A 19,618-nucleotide genomic window follows, 5' to 3' on the forward strand; every position below is an offset into this window, starting at 1 on the left:
GCCCGGGCCTCCCTTTATCCCTGCAGCCCCAATGTAAAGCAAAGATCTGATGCCTCCTCGAAAGTGTGAGACGCTGCTATGGCAACACTGCTTTCCAGGGTTAAGTCTCAAATCAATTATTTATCCCAAGTCAAATCTAGAAAACAAGTACGAAGACGAGAATGCTGCACGCGAAAGAGGGAAGACCCGTTCACGCGGCAGCACCACAGAGGATTCAGACGTGGAGCAGCCTGTTGGCGCACGTGGAGGTTGTGGGTTTGTTGTTCTGTGGGGGTGAGGGGGTTGAATACACAAACTTAGAATGCAGAAATGGAAAGTGATCGAAGGAAGGATAAAAGTGAAATGTACTTGAATTTGTGTATTTTATTTCAAATCACAAAGGGTCAAAGGGAGTGCGTGTTTTTTGTTAGTTTTTGTGTTTTGGCTCCAGCACACAATTTCAAATGATGATTTCTAAGCATTTCCAAGCTTTGAGATTGCACATTCAGGTGTTAGAGTGGGTCGTCTACCTATCAGAAGGTTGGTGGGTGGATCCCTGGCTCCTCTTGTCCATCTGTCAAAGTATCCCTGTGCAAGATATTGAACCCTGAGTTTCCCCTGATGCATCCATCGGCAAGTGAGCACGTGTGAACGTTATGCACATGTGCTTAGATAGAGATAAAAGCACTGTATGAATGTGTGTGAGTGGGTGAATTGTAGTACTTAAATTGAATAGACAGGTGCCATGTAAGTGCCAGTGCCTTTGCCAATATTTTATTTTTGAGACCTAAAATAAAACCTAAGACTAACACCAAAAGGAGCTGAAAACAAAGCAAAGTCCAATAAATGACCTAAAGGATAAAAAGCACTTCACTGTCGGAAGCTTTCACTCCACTGGTTTGATGAACACTTCGGATCCTTGTGCAGTCATATGGAAACTTTGCTGGCATTGATACATAAAGCAGAAAAAAAAAATACTTCTATTATACTTTTTTGTTTGTTTGTTTTGTCTTTTCATTTGAGCGTGAACTAGAGATATTTTATTTACATCATCTTGTCTTTATTAAACAACACTAATTGAACCAGTCTCACCCTGTGAGAGCTAGGTTAGGCTCCAGTCCCCCGCTACCCTGAACTTGGTAAACGGAAGATGGATGGATGAATAGGCGGATGGATGGATGTACGGATGGATGGATGAATAGGCGGATGGATGGCTGGATAGGCAGATGGATGCATGGATGGATGGATGGATGCTGTGATTTGGTCCAGGTTGAAAAGCGAATAATGAAAGGCATCCTCTTAGCATGTTTGTATTCTTTCATTTGTCTTTATTTTGGCATTTTATATTTTGGGTAGCCAAAGCGAATACTGTATGACACACAAGGGTCTTGACTGAGGCATTGGTGTCGACACAGTTAATATTTTGGGTAAGAGGTATTGAATTCCACAGGCTCTCATTCATCTATAGTAAGATTCAGTCCCCTTGTGAGATCTTCCTTTAATGGCTACCGTTCATGGTAAGTCTATATGAATCCATATTTCTACAACAACAGGAGTGTCTCTGCTAACTGTTTGGAAGCAGGCTGCACATTTTTCCTCAGTGAAGATGGATATTATTCTGTTAGGAAATGGTCTGTGAAATCACAGCCCACAAATGAAAAGCTAATGAATATGGGCGAAAATGGCAGAGATCTGATTCACAGGCAACTTCTGCAGAAGTGAAAGATAATACCACACGCAGGCAAAAGACTCTCAGTCTATTACATCTCGTGCGTATGTGCTTCGCTTGATGAATGATTAGTTCATGAAAGCAATGGGAATGATGACAATGGAGCTGGGAGGTAGGCCGCAAAATGTTTTTATTGCAACAATGTGACGGCTGAGTTGCCACCATAAACTGGATGTAGCCACCATGGTGCTACGCATCAGTGCAGCCAAAATCCAACTTTAACCCTTTCCGATATCTGAATGGACGCTTTGTGGTAGAAAATTCAATTCAAATCAAATCAATTCAAGGCACTTAATATAGTAAAGACCCTACAATAATACAGAGAAGGAAACCCCAACAACCATATGACCCCCTTTGAGCAAGCGTTTTGGCGACAGTGGGAAGGAGAAACTGCCTTTTAAGGAGGAAACAGGATAGATGGCCTCCCCTCCCCCTCCAGCAGACCCTGGATCTGCTAGAGGGGGAGGGGCAACCATCTGCCTGGTTGGGGGTGAGGGGAGGAGGACAGGACAAAGACATCCTGGGGAAGAGAGCCACAGATTAAATTCACCCACAGTTGTTATTGAATGACATTCATTTGTATTATTGCCGGTTAACAACAACATACTGTTGTAATAATTAAAGTATAAAATAATATAAAACAAAGTGGTATAATTGACACTGGCTGTTCTGTGCTGTAAAAAGCATGTTAAACTCAGAGGCTTAGAACCAATAAAACAACAGGATACATGAGTGACTGAGTGAGCTACACATCGAGAATGCTAGACATAGCCTCACACTTAAAATAGGAAAAGCACACACACTCTTATTTATTAGAGTATGTCTTTATTGGGTGGTTTGTTTTTTTATCCTGGTTTTATTGTGAATTTAAAGCCCAAAGGAAGTGCATCAAACTACACCAGCTCAAAGTTTGGAAGTGTTTCAGTGCATAAAAGAAGCTTCTTATAACTTCAGAGGTGGCTGCGAGTTTGTTTTAAAGTCAGTTTTTAAAGTTTTCTTTAGCATCAAAGCAATCTGTTTGTACATCTGTGGGTGAAAGGCAGATGCATAGAACTGTAACCATGGAACAGAGAAGAATGCATTGAGTTGACACAGATAACTTCTAAGAATGTTTGGAAACCTTTTAGACCGCAAACACAACCTTTCTGCCCCAACTTGTTACAAATACGACACTTGTAACGGCATGCGTGTGATGTAATTGCTAACAGGACATCCCATTTCTTCACGAGTGAGCTGAGGACCGCTGTTGCTCTGTGTCTCTGCTGGCTGTAATGTTTTAGGAGCTGAGGAACGCCCACAGCGAAGAGATCATGGGCATCAGACGGGAAGAGGAGATGGAGATGTCGGATGACGAGTCGGATGAAAGTCCTTGCAAGAAGATGCGCACTGAGGAAAATGGTAATAATATCACCTTTCAAATCACACATTAAATGACTAAAGGTGTGAATTTGAGGCCTCCGGCTAGAGATGATGATGGATGATGAAAACGTGCCAATTTTTTCCCCTGATTCTCTGTCACTCCTGTTTGTGCTTTGCTTTGTCTCAGCCACACGCAAAAGTGTGAACACTGAAAGTAAAATTGGTTTTTTCTGAGATTAATTCTGTCTTTGAGACGTCCAGATTCTAGAAACACTTTTTTTTCACTGGTCCCCCGATTTGGTGCTCTGCTCGCAAGAGCTCCTCAGGATCTTTGAGTTTATGTGATTTAGACAAGCTGGTTTATTTGTGTGGCAGTTTAACCAATAAAAAGTCACAAACTCCTGTGCAGCAAACAGAATAGCTCAAGCTGGGTTTACTCGAACACATGTAAAGGCAGTTTTTATTTAAACCAGCCTTTAAAAAGAAATTTCTGACAACAGACTTTGCAGCCTGTGCAGCATTAAATCTGCTGTTCATATAACCCTTCAATTATAAAAACAAACCAAAGCAGGATAAAGTTGTGGGGACATCACTGATGTGGACCCTGAATGAGATGCTCATGTTCATTTTTGGGTTTTTTTTACAACACAAGGCCTCTCTCTTCCCTTTCCATTGTTTCTTTCTCTCTCCTTTTTGTTTTTCTCATCCACTTGTTTCTTATTGTCCTACTCTCATCTCCTCCCTTTCCTCCCTCACCTTTCCGGATCCCGCCTTTCTTCCCTCTCTCCTCCCGCAGGAGTGTGTGATCAGACTCAGGCCTCTCTGAAGGAGGAGAACGACTCCCTGCGCTGGCAGCTGGACGCCTACAGGAACGAGGTGGAGCTCCTGAGGAAGGAGCAGAGCAGAGCCAGCCGCCCAGAAGACGATCACTCGCACACACACCCTCACAGCCCAGAGGCTCAGATCCAGCTGCTGCAGCAGAGCATGCACAGCATGCAGCAGGTTTGTTTGTCTGCCTGCACATCACATTTTCATGGTTCTCAGAAGTGACTATAATCCTTTTAATCGTACTTTTAGCTTAGGAAATCCCTCTGATCTCTGCTGATAGTCAAACTTTACATAACTTTGAGTCACACCTTTCATGAAAATTATTGCAATAATATGTAATCTGCCATTTATGGCTGTTCAGCTTTGCTTTTAAATATCTTTTTTATGCCTTCTATTGGAAGACGTTTGCTCTAAATTGAAAACATTAAAATGTATTTGCTGCTTAAACCCTAGGCTGTTTATAAAAACAAACAGAGGAGCATCCCCGTGTTCAATCATTAAGACCTCCACAACCACGAGGACAAAGTAAACAGTGTTGGCCATAATGGTTCAATAACAGTCAGAAGAATATATTACAGTAAGATTTCTTGTTACCGTCACCAGGTCAGCGTGATTCCCAATTTCACTTCTGCTTAATCAATACTATAAATTAGTGAATGAATAATGGCCTATAATAATGAAGAAATGAACACTGGTGCTGCTGAACCTGTTCTAAACATTTCTGTACAATGAATTTTGATGCAGCAGAACTGAAGACAACAGTTTGTGTTACTCTCGCTGCTGCTTCTGCAGATTCTTCATTAAATGTTCCACGGCAACCATCTAAAACAGGCCTCTGGGGCAGGTGCTCTCTATTTGTATTTTTTAAGAAAAAAGAAGGAAACTATTTGTTAGGCAGATAAACAATTTATTTTCTTACTAACAAAAACTGCTTTTCTTAATTTCAGCAGTTACAGGTTACAGATCCTCTTGATAATCGGCAAATACAGATTTTAGATGATATTTTACTTGAATTCTGCTTTTGGGAGAAACCACAGTAGTGCGGCGGTCCCGGGTTTGAGTCTGCTCTTCCCGTGCCTGTCTGGGTTTTGTCCAGTTACTCTGGCTTTCTCCCAGAGTCCAAAAACAGCGTATGACAGCTGGGATAGCCCCTAAAATCTTTCCTTTAAGATAAAGTGAATGATTGCGGCTAACTTTCTATCTAATTTTTTAGCGTCTTATTAAGCTATTTAGGATATTTAATAGTCTCTCTAGGGCTCTCTCACAGTTTTTCATCATTGCTACCACACATTTGCTGAAAACTTTCCACATGTTTCTCAAAGCCCAATTTTGAAGCTATAATCCCAAAATGCTGCAAATATGCACATCAAAGCTTTTTCTGTGTTCGCAACCAAACTGTGTTCAGATTGCACGAGCAGCCTTTACAGCTCATAAAACTACTTAACATTTGTTAACTTCTCCATCAAAACAGTTTAAAAACAGTGTTGAAATTTAACTCACTAACCTCCCTCGTGTGATTGCTTTCAAATTCCAAAGAAATTGCAAGTAGTTAAAAAAAATCCTTGATTCAGTTCCTCAAATTTCATCTGAAATGTTTGCTCCTGCTCGTCCCCTTCCACCTCCTCCTTTCCCTTCTCTTCCAACACCTTTTATGTGCAGTCGTCCTCCTCTGCCTCTCACATTGTTTCCATCCACATCAGCCCTTCCTGGCTGTACACTCTGAACCAGCATACAATCACATCATTATCCAACAAGTGCAAACAATTATGAGTTACATCTGCTCTCTAACCATGTTTAACTTCTGCCAACTGTGATTACAGTTAAGCATCAACATTGAAAACATGTTTAGTGTTTTATAAAAACAGTAAATAAATCATGAAAGGTTTTGCTAAAAGAATGATTGATTCAATAAACGGGTATAGGAATTTGTTTTGTTTTGGGGGTTTTTTTGGGGGGGGGGTTAAGATTTCAGAGGAGTCTTAACACAGATAGGTATAACAGTGCAAGGACTAGATGGTAGTGAAGCTTGACCAACCATCCAAAGCATCGGACAACAGGAGAGAACAAGAGAGGCTGGACGAAGGTGTCGAACTCCAAGCTGTGATGCATCACAGCTGATTTAAATGTCAGATTACCTTCTCAACATGTCTTGAAGTTCTCCAGAGGCCTGGTAATGAGCTAATCATGTGATTCAGGTGTGTTGACCCCGGGTGATATCTAAAACCTGCAGGATACCGGCTTTCGAGGCCTGGAGTTCAACACCCCTGGTTTAGCAGATGGTAGTTAGATCTGTTATGATGTATGGCATACACTGTATGCTCTGGAGATGATGGCACTGACTAAAAAATGTAGGACGCAGAACTAAAAATGTTAAGATTTTCATTGTGGGACAGGATTAGAAGGGAGTACATCAGAAGGACAGCTTAAGTATGGAAACAAAGTCAGGGACTCAAGGCTGAGATGGTTTGGACATGTGCAGAGGAGGGGTGCTAGATATTCTGGCCAAAGGATGCTGAAGATGGAGCTGGTGGAGGGTGACAAAGGAGGATGCTCAGGATAGGGTGAGATGGATGCAGATCAACCACTGTTGTGACCTTTAAAGGAGCAGCTACAGAAGAGGATTAGGGCCACTGGGAGAAAAAAGTGGGCACGTCTTTTTTTTTCTTTTTCTTCTCCAGAATTCTGAGAAAAAAAAAGTCAGAATTCTGACTTTTTTTTCCCTCAGAATTCAGCTGATACAGACCAGCTACTTTTGTAAAATCTGAGGAATGTGTCTTTAAAAACAACTTGAATAATGAAACCCATGAGCTCAAGTCTTTTTAGTGTTTGCAAGAAAGCATTTTTTTTTTTTGATCAGAAAAGAGCAGGAAGCGTAGCATACACAAGCAAACACAGAAAAACCAACAACCAAACAGTGTTTTCCTTTGCTGAGTTCTCCCACTATTCCTCACTTTACTTTTTTCATGGAGCACAGTAAGCTGTGTCGGAGCACGCAGCTCGTTTGCCACGAGTTAGCCTGATTTAACTTGACTTCCTGTCTTTCTCAATCTAAACTGACAGCGCTGATAAAATGAGGCACATTGGAGACAACCACCATTATATAGACACACACGCACACACTGCCCTGCTGGCTCATTGTAAATGTGCTGCTTACTTGACTTCTTAGCAGTGTGAGGGGAAACTCACACTGCTATCGCTTCTCATTTGTCATGCAGCGTTTTTTGTTTTTTTATTCCCCCTCAGTGCAGATGATCAGCTGTGACAAACAAAATCAGTGCTTTGCTTCATATACTTCATCACAGCGTTAAGATGACATCGCATCATGCAAAAAATATGAACGCGTACACGATGAATGAAACAGTCAGTTCATTTAAATAATAAACATCTTATTGTGATAAAAAGACTAAAATCAGAATAAAAGTGGCTTCAGCACTAGAAGAATAATACGATGACAAAGTGTTGAGTGTAGGTAAAGGGAGCAAGCAGATAAAAACCTCTCACAACACTCACTGACAGCTGCAGCCTCAAGTCAAAGTTCTGTTTTCTCATCTTCTAAGACATGAAGCAAGACGTCCTACAGCTTCTTGGCATCTTGGCTTTCTTTTATTTAATAGAAGTAAACATCATTTCCTTTTTCCTCCGTGTTCAAATTAATGACTTTAACCAGCAAACCTTCAGCAACTGAAAAACAAGCTAATGTTAACCTGAAACTCTCTGAAGTCATCCTGGAAATGCAGAGCTGTGAACAGTAAAGTCACAAAACAGTTTCTCCTGCAGTAAGACTGCACATCTAAATATGTCCTGATGCCAGTTTTAGTTTTCAGGTTTATTTACATGGCGCCAAATAACAACAGCAGTCGTCTCACAGAAGCCAGAAATTTACTCTATAGCAGGGATGTCAATTCATTTTTCACTGGGGGCCACATAAAGCGAACTTTGACCAGTAAAACTCCCTCCTCTGTCAGTGTAAAGAACTTTAACTGCACATTTTTATCCCTGAGATATATTGATGTAAAAACAAGCAGTGCAATTTCAACAGTATGTCTCAATATTTCTACACGATAAAGAGATCCTGCTGTGGTAAATGAAAGGCGTCTGTCAGCTTTGGGCTTAAACTGTAAGACATAAATGTAAAAAACTACAGAAAGCGCTCTGGTACCTCATTGGCCAGACTGCACTGTAATTATGCAACAGAAAATTCAATAATCACTTTTTTTTTTTTTTTACTGTGGACACAGCCTCTAGAGTAGACAGTAGAAAAATGTGAAATATATTTAAAAGTCCAAAATTGATGGTTTCCATTACATTTTCCAGCAGCGTCTATTCTTTAACAGGGTGATTCTGGCCCCTGGGCCTTATGTTTGACCACTGCATTTTGAGCTGCACAGCTGCAACTCAGTTGGAAATGTGAGAGCCAGGTGCTTGGTAGGCACTCAGACCCCTTGAACTTAAAGTTTTCCATTAACTTTTTCTCCCATAAATATGACATTTGATGACCTCCCCGGTACCTCTAAATAACAAGATTTGACACCCCAATATATATCAGCCCCAATATATATTGCGGTGTCAAATCTTGTTATTTAGAGGTACCTGGGAGGTACCTGTGATTATTAAATTGATATTGTTAAGTTAAATGTGTATCTGTGCTTGTCTTCCAGCAACTTCTGAACCTGCAAGAGAAGCTATCGAGCAAGGAAACTGAGCTGGAGCAGGCAAGAGAAGAGCACCGCTACCTGGAGGGGGAGGTACTCAGCCTCAGAGACAAGGTGTGCGCCAATTAGTATTCACCCTCCATTACTGGCAACCAAATTTAAAGTAGTCATCCATCCATCCATCCATCCATCCTCCCTCTTCTCCTTATCTTAATCAGGGCTGCAGTTAAAGTAATTTTTAGAAAATAAAGTAGTAAGACGTTCCAGGGACATGATGATGTACAACTCTGTTACGCTTGACTGGATTCCTTTTGTTTGGACTCCTTATAGTCAGCCCTGTGTCTACATAGCAATGACCAGACATGTTTGTCTTTTTCAGGCTTAATGCCATTAAGTCCTTTGACTGCTTCACACTTTTTTTAATCAGGTATTTCACACAGAACACAGCAGTAATCCAGCAAGAACACCGCTGTAGCGTTCAGTCTTCATGTTCTCATGAAGTGCATTTTCCGGTCTCTCTGTTGTGGCTCTTTCATGTGCGGTATACTGAAAAAGCACACTGCAACACACACAGAAGCTTAAATTCATGGAGGGGATGAAGGGGGTTGGAAGGACATGAGTGCTGCTATGGCAACAGCCCCGCCAGGATGTTATTCTGCGGTCTCAAGCTGAGAGGTGACTGGCCAAGATGGCATGTGTGTGTGGTTTATAAATACCTGCGGACCAAGTGTTAGAAACTGCAAAATACTCTCTGCGTATCACCCATTAGAAATTATAAATATCGATTTATTTATTTATTTACAGCGAAAGTAACGTTACAGTATTTATTCCTCTGCTAAAGGCCTTTCACTGACAGTAAATCATCCACACACTGCATCTTGTGTGATTATTATTATTATGTGTCAGACAAGTAAGCAAAACCTGGTTTAGTGTACTTACTAACCGCTATCTGCTAGCTAAGCATTGACAGCTCACAACAAACACCGAAGAACTGAACCGTGGGACTCCTGAATGTAACACAGAGCACACAACGCTGGAGTTAATGATGCTTCACCTTTAGTGGGGCAGGTGCACCTTCACACCACTGCCTCGCTCACCCCTTCACAATAATTCCCTCTCACAGCAGTTCTGTTTGGACATATATGTGAAACCACAGCATTCCAAGTGTAACGTCTAGAGGTTTTGAGAACTGGACTTCAGTCAGTTTCACTTTCACTCTCATCTCATAGCAACAGTATATGTCAAGGTCAACAGTCTGAGATATGGGGAGGTGTAAGGCTGAGCCATTAATACCGGATTTTTGTGGCTGCTTCAACTTATTTGAAACATCTCCAGAAACACAGAAATGTTTATTTGGTACTCACAAGAAGGATGAACTATGAATGACCAAAGAAACTCAGTCGGATCTGTGGTGGCATCGAATCAGCTGCTTTGATGTTCTCGCCTCATCTTTTCTGACTGTTGGCTTGACTGACCCCCACACTCACCTGACCTAAATCCAATGGAACACCTATTATTTTTGTGGTATTGAGATCTGAGATTTCAAAGTGTTCCTTTTAAATTTTTTGAGCAGTGTATGTATAGACAAACAAATTTATTTTGGCTATCCGTTGGTTCTTTGCCACATCCCACAGCAACATTACTGCAGGCTGACCTAAGACTTCATAGATGCATACATTCAGCAGGAATAAAAGGGCTGTCAGGGGGAACAGAGGAGGTCTGGGGGAGGAGGAGACACGCTTTTTATGTAGTGATTTCACTGCCAAGTTTTACAGACGCTTCACATAGATGAATCCAGTCCGTAGGCAGAGGTGAACAAGCCCGGTCGGAGGTAACAGCACGTAAATCAGCTGCCAGGCTCATCTGTACTTCAGCTCGCACCTGTATACCACAGGAGCTTTTGTGGGGGAAGTCTTTGAGACAATCCAAATGAAGTAGGTGCTTCAGGTGCTTCATACCTGAGGAACAGTGACAGCCTGGATTGCCCAAACCTCTTTAGAGTTCACACGAGGAGCAGGAAGAGTCTGAAACAGTGGCAGCTGCATGGCTAATGCAGTTTTTGGGAGATACTTTGTTTACACTGCATATCTCTTGCACAGACATTATGCTGGACTCACACAAACCGCAAATTAATCACCTAGCCCACATTATCCTCACATACTTTTCCCATGCACATGAGTTGTGTCCCTTTTAGAGCATCAAATCTCCAAAACATGACTGACTTTTGCCCAGAAACTGTTGAGTAAAAACAGCTGGCTGAAGGTAAGAGAGCTCACGCGGTCATTGTGCGGTTTTGGCTGCAGTAATGAGAAGAAGGTTGCCGGGCTCTGCTGATGAGTGCTCTGTGATGGATAACTGGCAGCGCAGAGTCGAAGCAGCTGTAGGTTATGTTGCGTGTTTGAAGGAGGCAGATACGATGGCGTTGTGCCGGGGATGTAGAAGTGTCTTTAGTCATATTTTATACTTAGAAAACAGAAGGTTTCAAATCCAGGACTGTATTAATAACAGATGATTGTGGGTGTAAATCGCTACCTTCAACTTCTTTTACTGGTCTTTGCTGGAAACTGGGGACCACAGTCTGCTCCATATCGCTGTTTTTCATCTGTCGCTACTTATTACGGTCAATTTAAATGCCCCCTTTTAAAATTTTTACTTATTTTCTCTGAGGTTTTTTTTAGCTTTTGTACTTATCTAGCCCATTTAACAGTCCACTGCTGAGTGGGTTACTTTCTGGATGATAAAGTTAGAAGAACGTGGGAAGAGGAGGGAGTTAGATGAGAGGAAACATCGGCCAAGTCTCTGTGGCAGCTCTGTGTAAAGCCTTCCATAACGCCTAATGACCAGTTTGCCATGTCTCTGTTTGTGCACGATAAATACATTTATAATTCTCAAACAGCTATCAGCACAGTGTTTCTTCAGAGTATCCATATAATGGTCTCACAGTCTGCACATTTTCAGCCTGTCCTTCTAACAGACCCATCTATAAAAGAGCAGAAAAAACAGACTCTTTGTTACAAATGTTTTTTCTTCAAACTCTGAGTTTCACTGCGACTCATCAAACACTTTCTGTTTTCTCTCTGTGTGTCTCTGCAGCTGCTGAGCAGTAATGGGGAGACTGTGGAAGGGACCAACGGCGAGCTCCACGAAAAGGTAAAAATTGAAGCCTGAGCTGAAGTCGACTGGCAGAAAAATAACTGACAGTTTTTGTTTTTTAAAAACAACATTTTTGTCAGGTTTTCAAGCCAAACATGGCCCCGTTCAACAGTTTGAAAAGTAGAGATTTGATGCTTGTGTTTGTGATTCACACAATATCAGCACACTTTTTAAAAAAAAAAAATGTAAAGACCCAAACAAAGGAAACAGTTGATGAGAGTGAAACATGAGTGAAATCAGGAGAGGTTACAGTCTGTTATTTTGGTCCTCAGCTGTCTCTCACAGCACTTTGTTGCTTCTCAGTGACCCAGTATGTACATATTTACACACAGTGTCTGTATACTGCACATGTCATGGGAGATGGACTATTAGCCTCAAAGCTGCTGAAGTGCACACTGATTGAAGTCAGGAGGACACGGACATTTGTATCATGCTACTCTGAGTCGATCTGCATTCACTGTACTGTTATCTGAAAATCTGGACCTCCTGAGTGCAACACTGTGATGCCTTTTATTAAATGATGAGGTTTTGCTTGGGTTTTGTGTGCTCTTTGTGTGTTGCAAATATATAGTGCTGATTTCAATGAGATCCAACAAATGTTTCAACAGAAAGCCAGTGGCATTGTTCCTCGTGCTTTTTGGATTAATGTAGAATATATGAACTGATTTAGGATAAATGATTTAGATATTTTCTGAAAGCATAAAGGCAGATGGGAAAACATTGGGCCACCCAGCAGCTTCTGTTCTCTCAGTTTGCCCCTTGCAAATGCGTAATTGTTAATACCGCGCCAAAAACTATTCAACAAAACACATTCAGTTTTGGACACAACACAAATGCAAAATGCTAACTCATTTCCGGGTGTTTCCCAGCCCTCTGTTATCAGCTTCATGTAGTAATTGTTAGTTAAAGTGTATTTGTACCCTTGTGTTTTGGCTCTTTTGTCATACACGTGTTTTCACAGGGGATCAACGGGTGTGTTCCTTCTCTGTACCACAGTAGAGACCGGAGGACTGAGCTTATCACAAGAGGAGTCATCACTTCAGAAAAAGAGGCTCTGCTTCTTGGTAAATGCTTCTTACTATTACTGGCTGTCAGTTTAGCTATATAACACATGGCTGAAACGCACTGGTCTGAGTTTGAAAAAATCTCTCAAGTATAGTTATACCACCAAACGAAAATGGCACAAAAAGCATGTTGATCATTTTTCCTCACGCAACAAGCATAGGTTTGGTTCAGTTTGTCCCGAGTGCACCTTTTTTCTTCTGAAACTATTTTGGTTTTCATGTGACGTATGACCCTGAAGGTAAGCGCGTCATGCACAAAAGTAAAACAGTATGTTGGACGTGCCACGCAATGCTCAATTACATGGGTGGGAACTAGTGTGTTAGCGCAGTTAGCTCGTTAACGTGTTGGCCGTCCAGCCCCATGCACGGGGCGATCCGCGGTAGCTCGTTAACGGAGATTTGCCGTGTTGTGGCGTTAAGGTCATTTCAACGAGATTTACGCTGACAGCACCAGTGGGAACACAACGAATATGACTGCACATTTACGCCGACATCATCCTAGTGCAAAGACAAGTGGAAGCAGACAAAAACAACAAGCACGCACGCTACAAACTTTACCCGAGTCATTTAGACAGCCGTTAGCACATGATTCTCCTTATGGGGACCTGATATGTTTAATATGCTGCTGAGAATATAGCCCAGAAGAAGCAGATAGTATAGCTTTTATTTTGGAAAGAGACATTTCTCTGTAATAAACTCTCTTTTCCAAAGATGAGTGATTTTTCGATCAGATAGATTTATTTTTTTTATTACTTTGTTGTTTCTGCAACATTCAATTTAAAAACTGTACTTTTGAGTTAAAATATATATTTATAATTTTAATAAATGACAAATTAAAAAAGCATGAACATTTTTTTGTATCGAAAAAATATCGAACCGTGACACCAAAGTATCGAACCGATCCGTGAATTTTGTGTATCGTTGCACCCCTACAATAAAGCTATCTATAAAATAAAGTCTAGAAAAAGAGATATAAATATAAACATAACTATAAAAGGACACAAGTGTTACCACTAATGTTTCTGGGATGTTACTGATATTATAGGTGTACAGATGTGCACACGTTGTGGCGTACAAAGTGACAGAGTGCATTGAGGTATGGATGAGACGACACTGAAATAAAACCCCTTTTGACTTTTTGGTTGAAATCTGTGAGGTTTTTTTTTTTTTAATTATTTGTTCCAGCAAACAGTGTCAGGAATAACGCAGAAGTTCACTGACAGTATGGTCCTGTTGTACCCAACAGGCAACACTGTGGCCAAATAAGCTCTCAGAGCACTCACTGCTTAATCTTTTACTCTTTCTCACCTCAGATCGTGAGGCTTCTGCTCTGCAGAGGCTGGACAGCGGAAGGAAAAGAGAGATTTCAGTCAGAAAATTAATCTCCAGTGTATATTATAACCTGAAGTTTTTCCATATCCTTCTTCTTGTTATGTATTTCAGCTGGCATACGAAAGGAACAAAATGAAAGCTTGCTTACCTCTCCATTACGTTATGAGTGGAAATCACCGGTATAAAAAACCTTTTTACCTACAGAGCAGTTAGGTCTTGGTCTTCTCCTTGGCTCTGTTTTCTTCCAGCCCAGGAAAGATGTAAATCTAATTTGGCTGCTGTGTGAGCAGAGGTGAACGTGTGAGAGCGCTGATTCTTGCTCGGAGTGATTTGTTTCCAGCCTCTGCTCATTCCAAGAAACTCTCCCAGTACACAGCTCAAGGTGGATTATGCGCATAGTTGGATTATGAAAGTCTTTGACTGGAACTTACTGACAGCTTTCATGGCTAATTTAATTTCCAGAGAGACTGTGCAGGCTGTGACGCTCATTCAAGCTACACGTGTGGACAGCAGCACCCTGATTACTTTGTAAGTTCAGCGCACAGCACGGTTCTGAGAGTATTCGGTAGCGGAGCATTAAAGATAACTGAACGTGAGTGCGCAAGAGTGCTTGACACTTAACTCGTCTCAGCTCATACCACCGCTGCCGTGTTAGGCGTAAACATAGCGTCTGCTGTCAGAGAGTTTGGAGAGCTCTCAAACCTTCTTCTGCAGGAGAGACAGAAAAACAAAGTGCCTAAAGCCTGCTGTGGCTCCTTTCTGTTTCTATCTTCTTCTAAAATCAGAGACGTGGATTTCACTCTGTGTTGGGCCCCCATACAGCAGCTGGACACAATTCATTTCTGCTGCCTTTGTTTCCCTCTGTAAAGCCTCGCGTTACCGCAGACCATGCAGCAGCGTGGAGAAAAGCACAGGACGATCTGTATTTGTCCACAGCAGAGCAGAGCGGGAGGAACAGCAGCACATTTATCTCTCTTAGTGGCGCCAAGAAAATCCAAATATGAAGGAGCGAGGAGGCACAGCTCTCTGTCTTCCTCCCCTGCTGCTGCTGCTGCTGCTGCTGCTGGGAGATTTTCATCAAACAAACACATTTTTAAAGGCATGTGGCCCATTTTCTCACACAGTAAAATCAAATAAGACAATAGAATTTACATTTAGCATTTTAATTTGCATATCAAAACACTGAGTGGAAGTATTTTGAAATGTTATGCTACCTATTCTCCCTGTTATATGGTTCTTGGGCATATTTGCCTTTACCGGATAGGGTAGACAGTAAAGTCGGGAGAGTCACACACAGTAAATGGTCCCGGGCAGAATCAAGCACAGGTCCGTGCAGCCTTTCAGCATAGGAGGTCACCAGGTGAGCCTTGCAGGGAGAATGCTTCCACATTGACTGGCTTTCTGACCTACTTGAGTTAAGTGGGAGTGGGTTATAAGCAGAGGCATTGCGGGAGAGACACAAAGAATCCACAATTCAAATCTACGGGAGAATTGCAAAGTCAGATTCTTTTTGTATGAGTGACCAATGGAACTGAAGTTCATTTATATAACGTTCAAAGTAGCTGACCCAGTAGAGCTCAAGATGGCTGCTCAGTTGCAAGGCTTCTATGTAGAAGGACTTTAGATTATGAAGTCCCCTGACTCTGACAAAACTCTTTTTAATTAATGAATTAATTTAGCCTTGAGTTCAGCATTGTTGCTAACGCCATCTTGGTTTTTTAGAACCAGAAGTGACTTGTGTCTAGGTTAGCTAGCTAAGGTGAACCCGAAGACCTTACGTGTGTCCCCATAAAGGTGCTGCATAGGCTGTCCTTCGAAGGCTGGAAGTGTTGGACGGTCTAGTTTACCAAATGCTGCTCCCTGCACCTAGCAGCCGTGACAGTAGCAGCTACGGACATTGGGCACAGTGTTGTTTTACAGAATAGAAATAGAAATCTTTATTTAATATTTTTTGTTTTACTTTTACTGGAGAAAACTGAGACCTTTTTTTGGCATGTGATGTATCAGAGACTGAGAGACACCACAGCCATGGGCTGAGTCCTTTTAGCAAACGGTTGCCAGTAAACTAGTTTTGCTAATGTAGCTCATGAGACTAATGTCATTTCATTTTGACAGTACAAATATAATAGATCCAATATTATATTAATTATTTTATTATCATATATTTTATATAATTTTTTAAATGATCTGTGGGTCAGGGTATGAAAGTGTATGTGTGTGTGCAAGGTGTCTTATTTGTACAAAGGACAGACAGAGGTAGGCTGCACAATTACTGCTAAGTAACATGCAACTCTTAATACTATGATAAGCAAGGTAGACAAGTCATCCATGTATGTTGAACCTTTTGATATCAGTGTGTGAATGAAGGTGGAGAAAAAAACAGAAGGTTTTCAAGTGACAGTAAATTGTCAGTTTAGATGGTATGTTTGTTTGTTTGTTGTTTGTTGCATTTGCACGTCTGCAAGCAGTCATCGAGAGTCTGGGTGCACACGTGAAAGAATAAATTGGATGCTCATTTCATACAGACTGTATGCGCTGTGTCGTGATGTTACTGTGTTCCACATCTATGGCTCAGTTATTGCTGTGTGGCTGCACAGATTGTTTTCTGCTATTGACTTGTTCAAATAGTCCAACCAAACAATAAACAAAGGAGCTTTTTTAGCCATCAGAAGGTTTGCCAGCATGCTTTCTTTTGCACATTTGTGGAACATTTCGATACACACACACACACTCAGTTGTATCATGTGTTCAAGTTTGTGTCCACTGTTTGAATCACTGTCTGCAGACACAGATGCCGAAGCCACAAATTGCCATGATTCATAAATTAGTCCTGGACTATTTGAAATGCCAAGCCTCACACTTTAAACATTAAAACCATTTTAAGGCTCCAGTTATACAGCTGCAGCACTCCCTTTCTTTTGAATAAGAGGTCATACACAGAAAAATAGTTTTTTCTTACCTTTTGTGTTGTCTGTAGAAGCTATACGATGGTCAAAAGTTTTCAAGCACTCATCATGAATGTCAGTAATTTTGAGCTTTTAATGATTTCTTGAACAGTCTTTTTTGTCCACTCTTGGCACAATTGAGTGTGTTTAAATTAGCTGCTTTCCTGCCATGAATCCAGCTTTTAAGTGTTGTTCACAAATTTTTCAATAGAGTTGAATGTGGGGCTTTGTGAAGGCTTTTCAGCTGCATCCTACACACAACAACAACCACCTCAGGTCCTGGCACTTTCAATACAGGGGAGGCATGATGAGCCGATGGAGCTCTGGTGTGTCAGCCTCCTCTGCAGCTGCACCACGAACCACGCACGTACATGTTGTAGTTTCATCAATTTCTCCAAACGCTCCTAAACTTTCCTTTGTATGCTTGTCTCCTCTTATCAGCAGTTAACCCTATCTTATACATGTAGAAAATATTTCAGTTGTAGTTTGGATTTGTTCATTTGAACTCATTTAACTCATCTAAAGAAGTAACAGGTTTTTTATTTTTTTGTGCGCTACTTTTAAAACAAGAAGACAAAGATTTGTACCACTTGTATATCGTGACAGTAAATGTACTGTTAGCAGGTGTCTTCCTGAAAAATAACTTGGATCCATAGTAAATACTATGAAACTTATCTGAACCTGCAATTGAAATAGCCTGGACCCAAATGTCATACTGCATTCGTCGATTATGTAGGTTTTTTCTCCTCCCTTTTTCTAAGTTAGAGTTCCTTGGTGCAAGCTTGAAATTTAACTTCCTTTTTTAGTGCACCCACATCCCTGCCCCTCCTTCAGCCTACAGTTCTCTGTGGCACTGTTCCATGTGAGCAGGCCTGGTGGAAGAAATTGAATTAGGCCCGTCTGTAATTGCAAGCGTTTCGCCACATAAATCAAGGAAATAAATATTGGCTGTGCTGGATCCTCCAGGGGACGCCACTCTATTTCTTTACCCTTACCCAACCCCCACCATCATCCACTCCCTCCCCCCCTCCGCATGACTGCCTACCTTTGCAGGACCTCTCAGAAGTAATCAAGTTGAGAGCAGTTTCTGCTCTGGCCAGCATTTTTATGGGGCTGCTCTGCCATTTGTTTATTGTGCAGCATTTCATGAGGATGCAGATTGGCTGCTCTGCTGGAGCCTGAACCTTTATATCTAATAGTCACTCTAGTGGATCTTACTTCTTTGTCAGCTCAGTGTGTGTGTGTGTGTGTGTGTGTGTGTGTGTGTGTGTGTGTGTGCACATTGGCTTTATTAGTTTGCTAAGCCTGTTCTTGAAGCACTCATGAATACTGATGGTAAATACTAAATATACACACTTGCAGTTTTCAAAGACCACATTTGCCTCACAAATACTGCATTCAGAAATCCAATGACAAATGTTTCTGTCCAAATGTTGAGCAAATTTAAAGTAAAATCTGCAAATGAAAATGAGAATGAATGCTCATTGAAATATGTGTATGCATTGTGTGTAATATAAATATGCTGGGGTTTTTTTACTGTTTCATCCTTAATTGAGGTTTAGATGTTTCTCTATAGTTTTGTTAACCTTTGATTTACTTACTCATCATCTCTGCCAGTGAGATGTTAGATCGCTCCCATGCTCATATTTTCATTGCACTGAACCGCGGGTTTATCTAATGGCCCTTCTTCTCCGCAGGCATTATATCGACCTTCCTCCATGTCCATCCATTTGGGGCCAACCTCGAGTATCTGTGGTCGTACATACAGAGACTAGACTCCAAGGTAAATGTCATTAAAAAACAACATGAAACATTCAGCTACATTTCTCACTAAACCCTATTAAAGAACACATGGCATAGAAAATGTATGTAATACACAAAATACTCATGAGCAACAAACAAGGGATTGCAAAGGCATAATCTATGTAACCTTTCTTAGAATTGGACTGGCCATTTCTAAGAAGTTCTCTGGGTTTTGCTTGAGAGTAAGCCTATGGGTGCGTCAGTGCTTTTAGATATTTTTATCAAGCAAAAGCACAAAGCAGCATGCTGATACTAAGGCACAAAAGAACACACACATAGCAGTTTTACTTTCATTTCATTCATCTTCGGCAACAGTCTCACATACAGTGCTTAACAAATTTAGTATAACACCTATAATGATTTATATAAAAAGTAACTTTTCAGAAATTGTATATAAATAACTGTAACTTGCCAACTTAACAAATAATAATAATAATAATGTGCTTTACAACTGCTTTTTCCTTGTTTATATGTAAAACATTTCAATTATGTTAGTGATAATTATATTTTTGCATTATAAATATCACGTAGACTAAAGAGCTTGCACATATTAGTGAATTAACCATTACAGAAACATAAAAGATGATTCTGATAATTATCCAACAGGTTACTTTATGGTAGCTAAGCTGCATTTGTCACAATGCCACAAACTTCAATTCATTTCTTTTCTCAATTAATTTCAGTCGTATTTATATAGCATCAAATTACGATAACAGTCACCTCAAGGTGCTTTATATTGTAAGGTAAAGACATCCTGAGTTTAGATAGCGGCTC

The 19,618-nt window shown here is 40.9% G+C and overlaps 1 protein-coding gene across 3 annotated transcripts in view; it reads left to right on the forward strand.

The window, feature by feature from the left end:
- enox1 (ecto-NOX disulfide-thiol exchanger 1) overlaps positions 1-19,618 on the forward strand; it is a 129,836-nt gene that overhangs the window by 107,350 nt on the left and 2,868 nt on the right. For all 3 annotated transcript variants that reach the window (XM_040008893.1, XM_040008118.1, XM_040007356.1), the window contains exons 10-15: positions 2,989-3,106; positions 3,864-4,069; positions 8,554-8,661; positions 11,641-11,697; positions 12,662-12,764; positions 18,739-18,824. In XM_040008893.1, coding sequence (XP_039864827.1) covers positions 2,989-3,106; positions 3,864-4,069; positions 8,554-8,661; positions 11,641-11,697; positions 12,662-12,764; positions 18,739-18,824 — 678 coding nt within the window. The remainder of the gene's footprint in view (positions 1-2,988; positions 3,107-3,863; positions 4,070-8,553; positions 8,662-11,640; positions 11,698-12,661; positions 12,765-18,738; positions 18,825-19,618) is intronic.

The sequence above is a fragment of the Simochromis diagramma genome, unplaced genomic scaffold (assembly GCF_900408965.1).
Source record: "Simochromis diagramma unplaced genomic scaffold, fSimDia1.1 OVJJ01000322.1, whole genome shotgun sequence".
In the NCBI taxonomy this organism is placed as follows: domain Eukaryota; kingdom Metazoa; phylum Chordata; class Actinopteri; order Cichliformes; family Cichlidae; genus Simochromis; species Simochromis diagramma.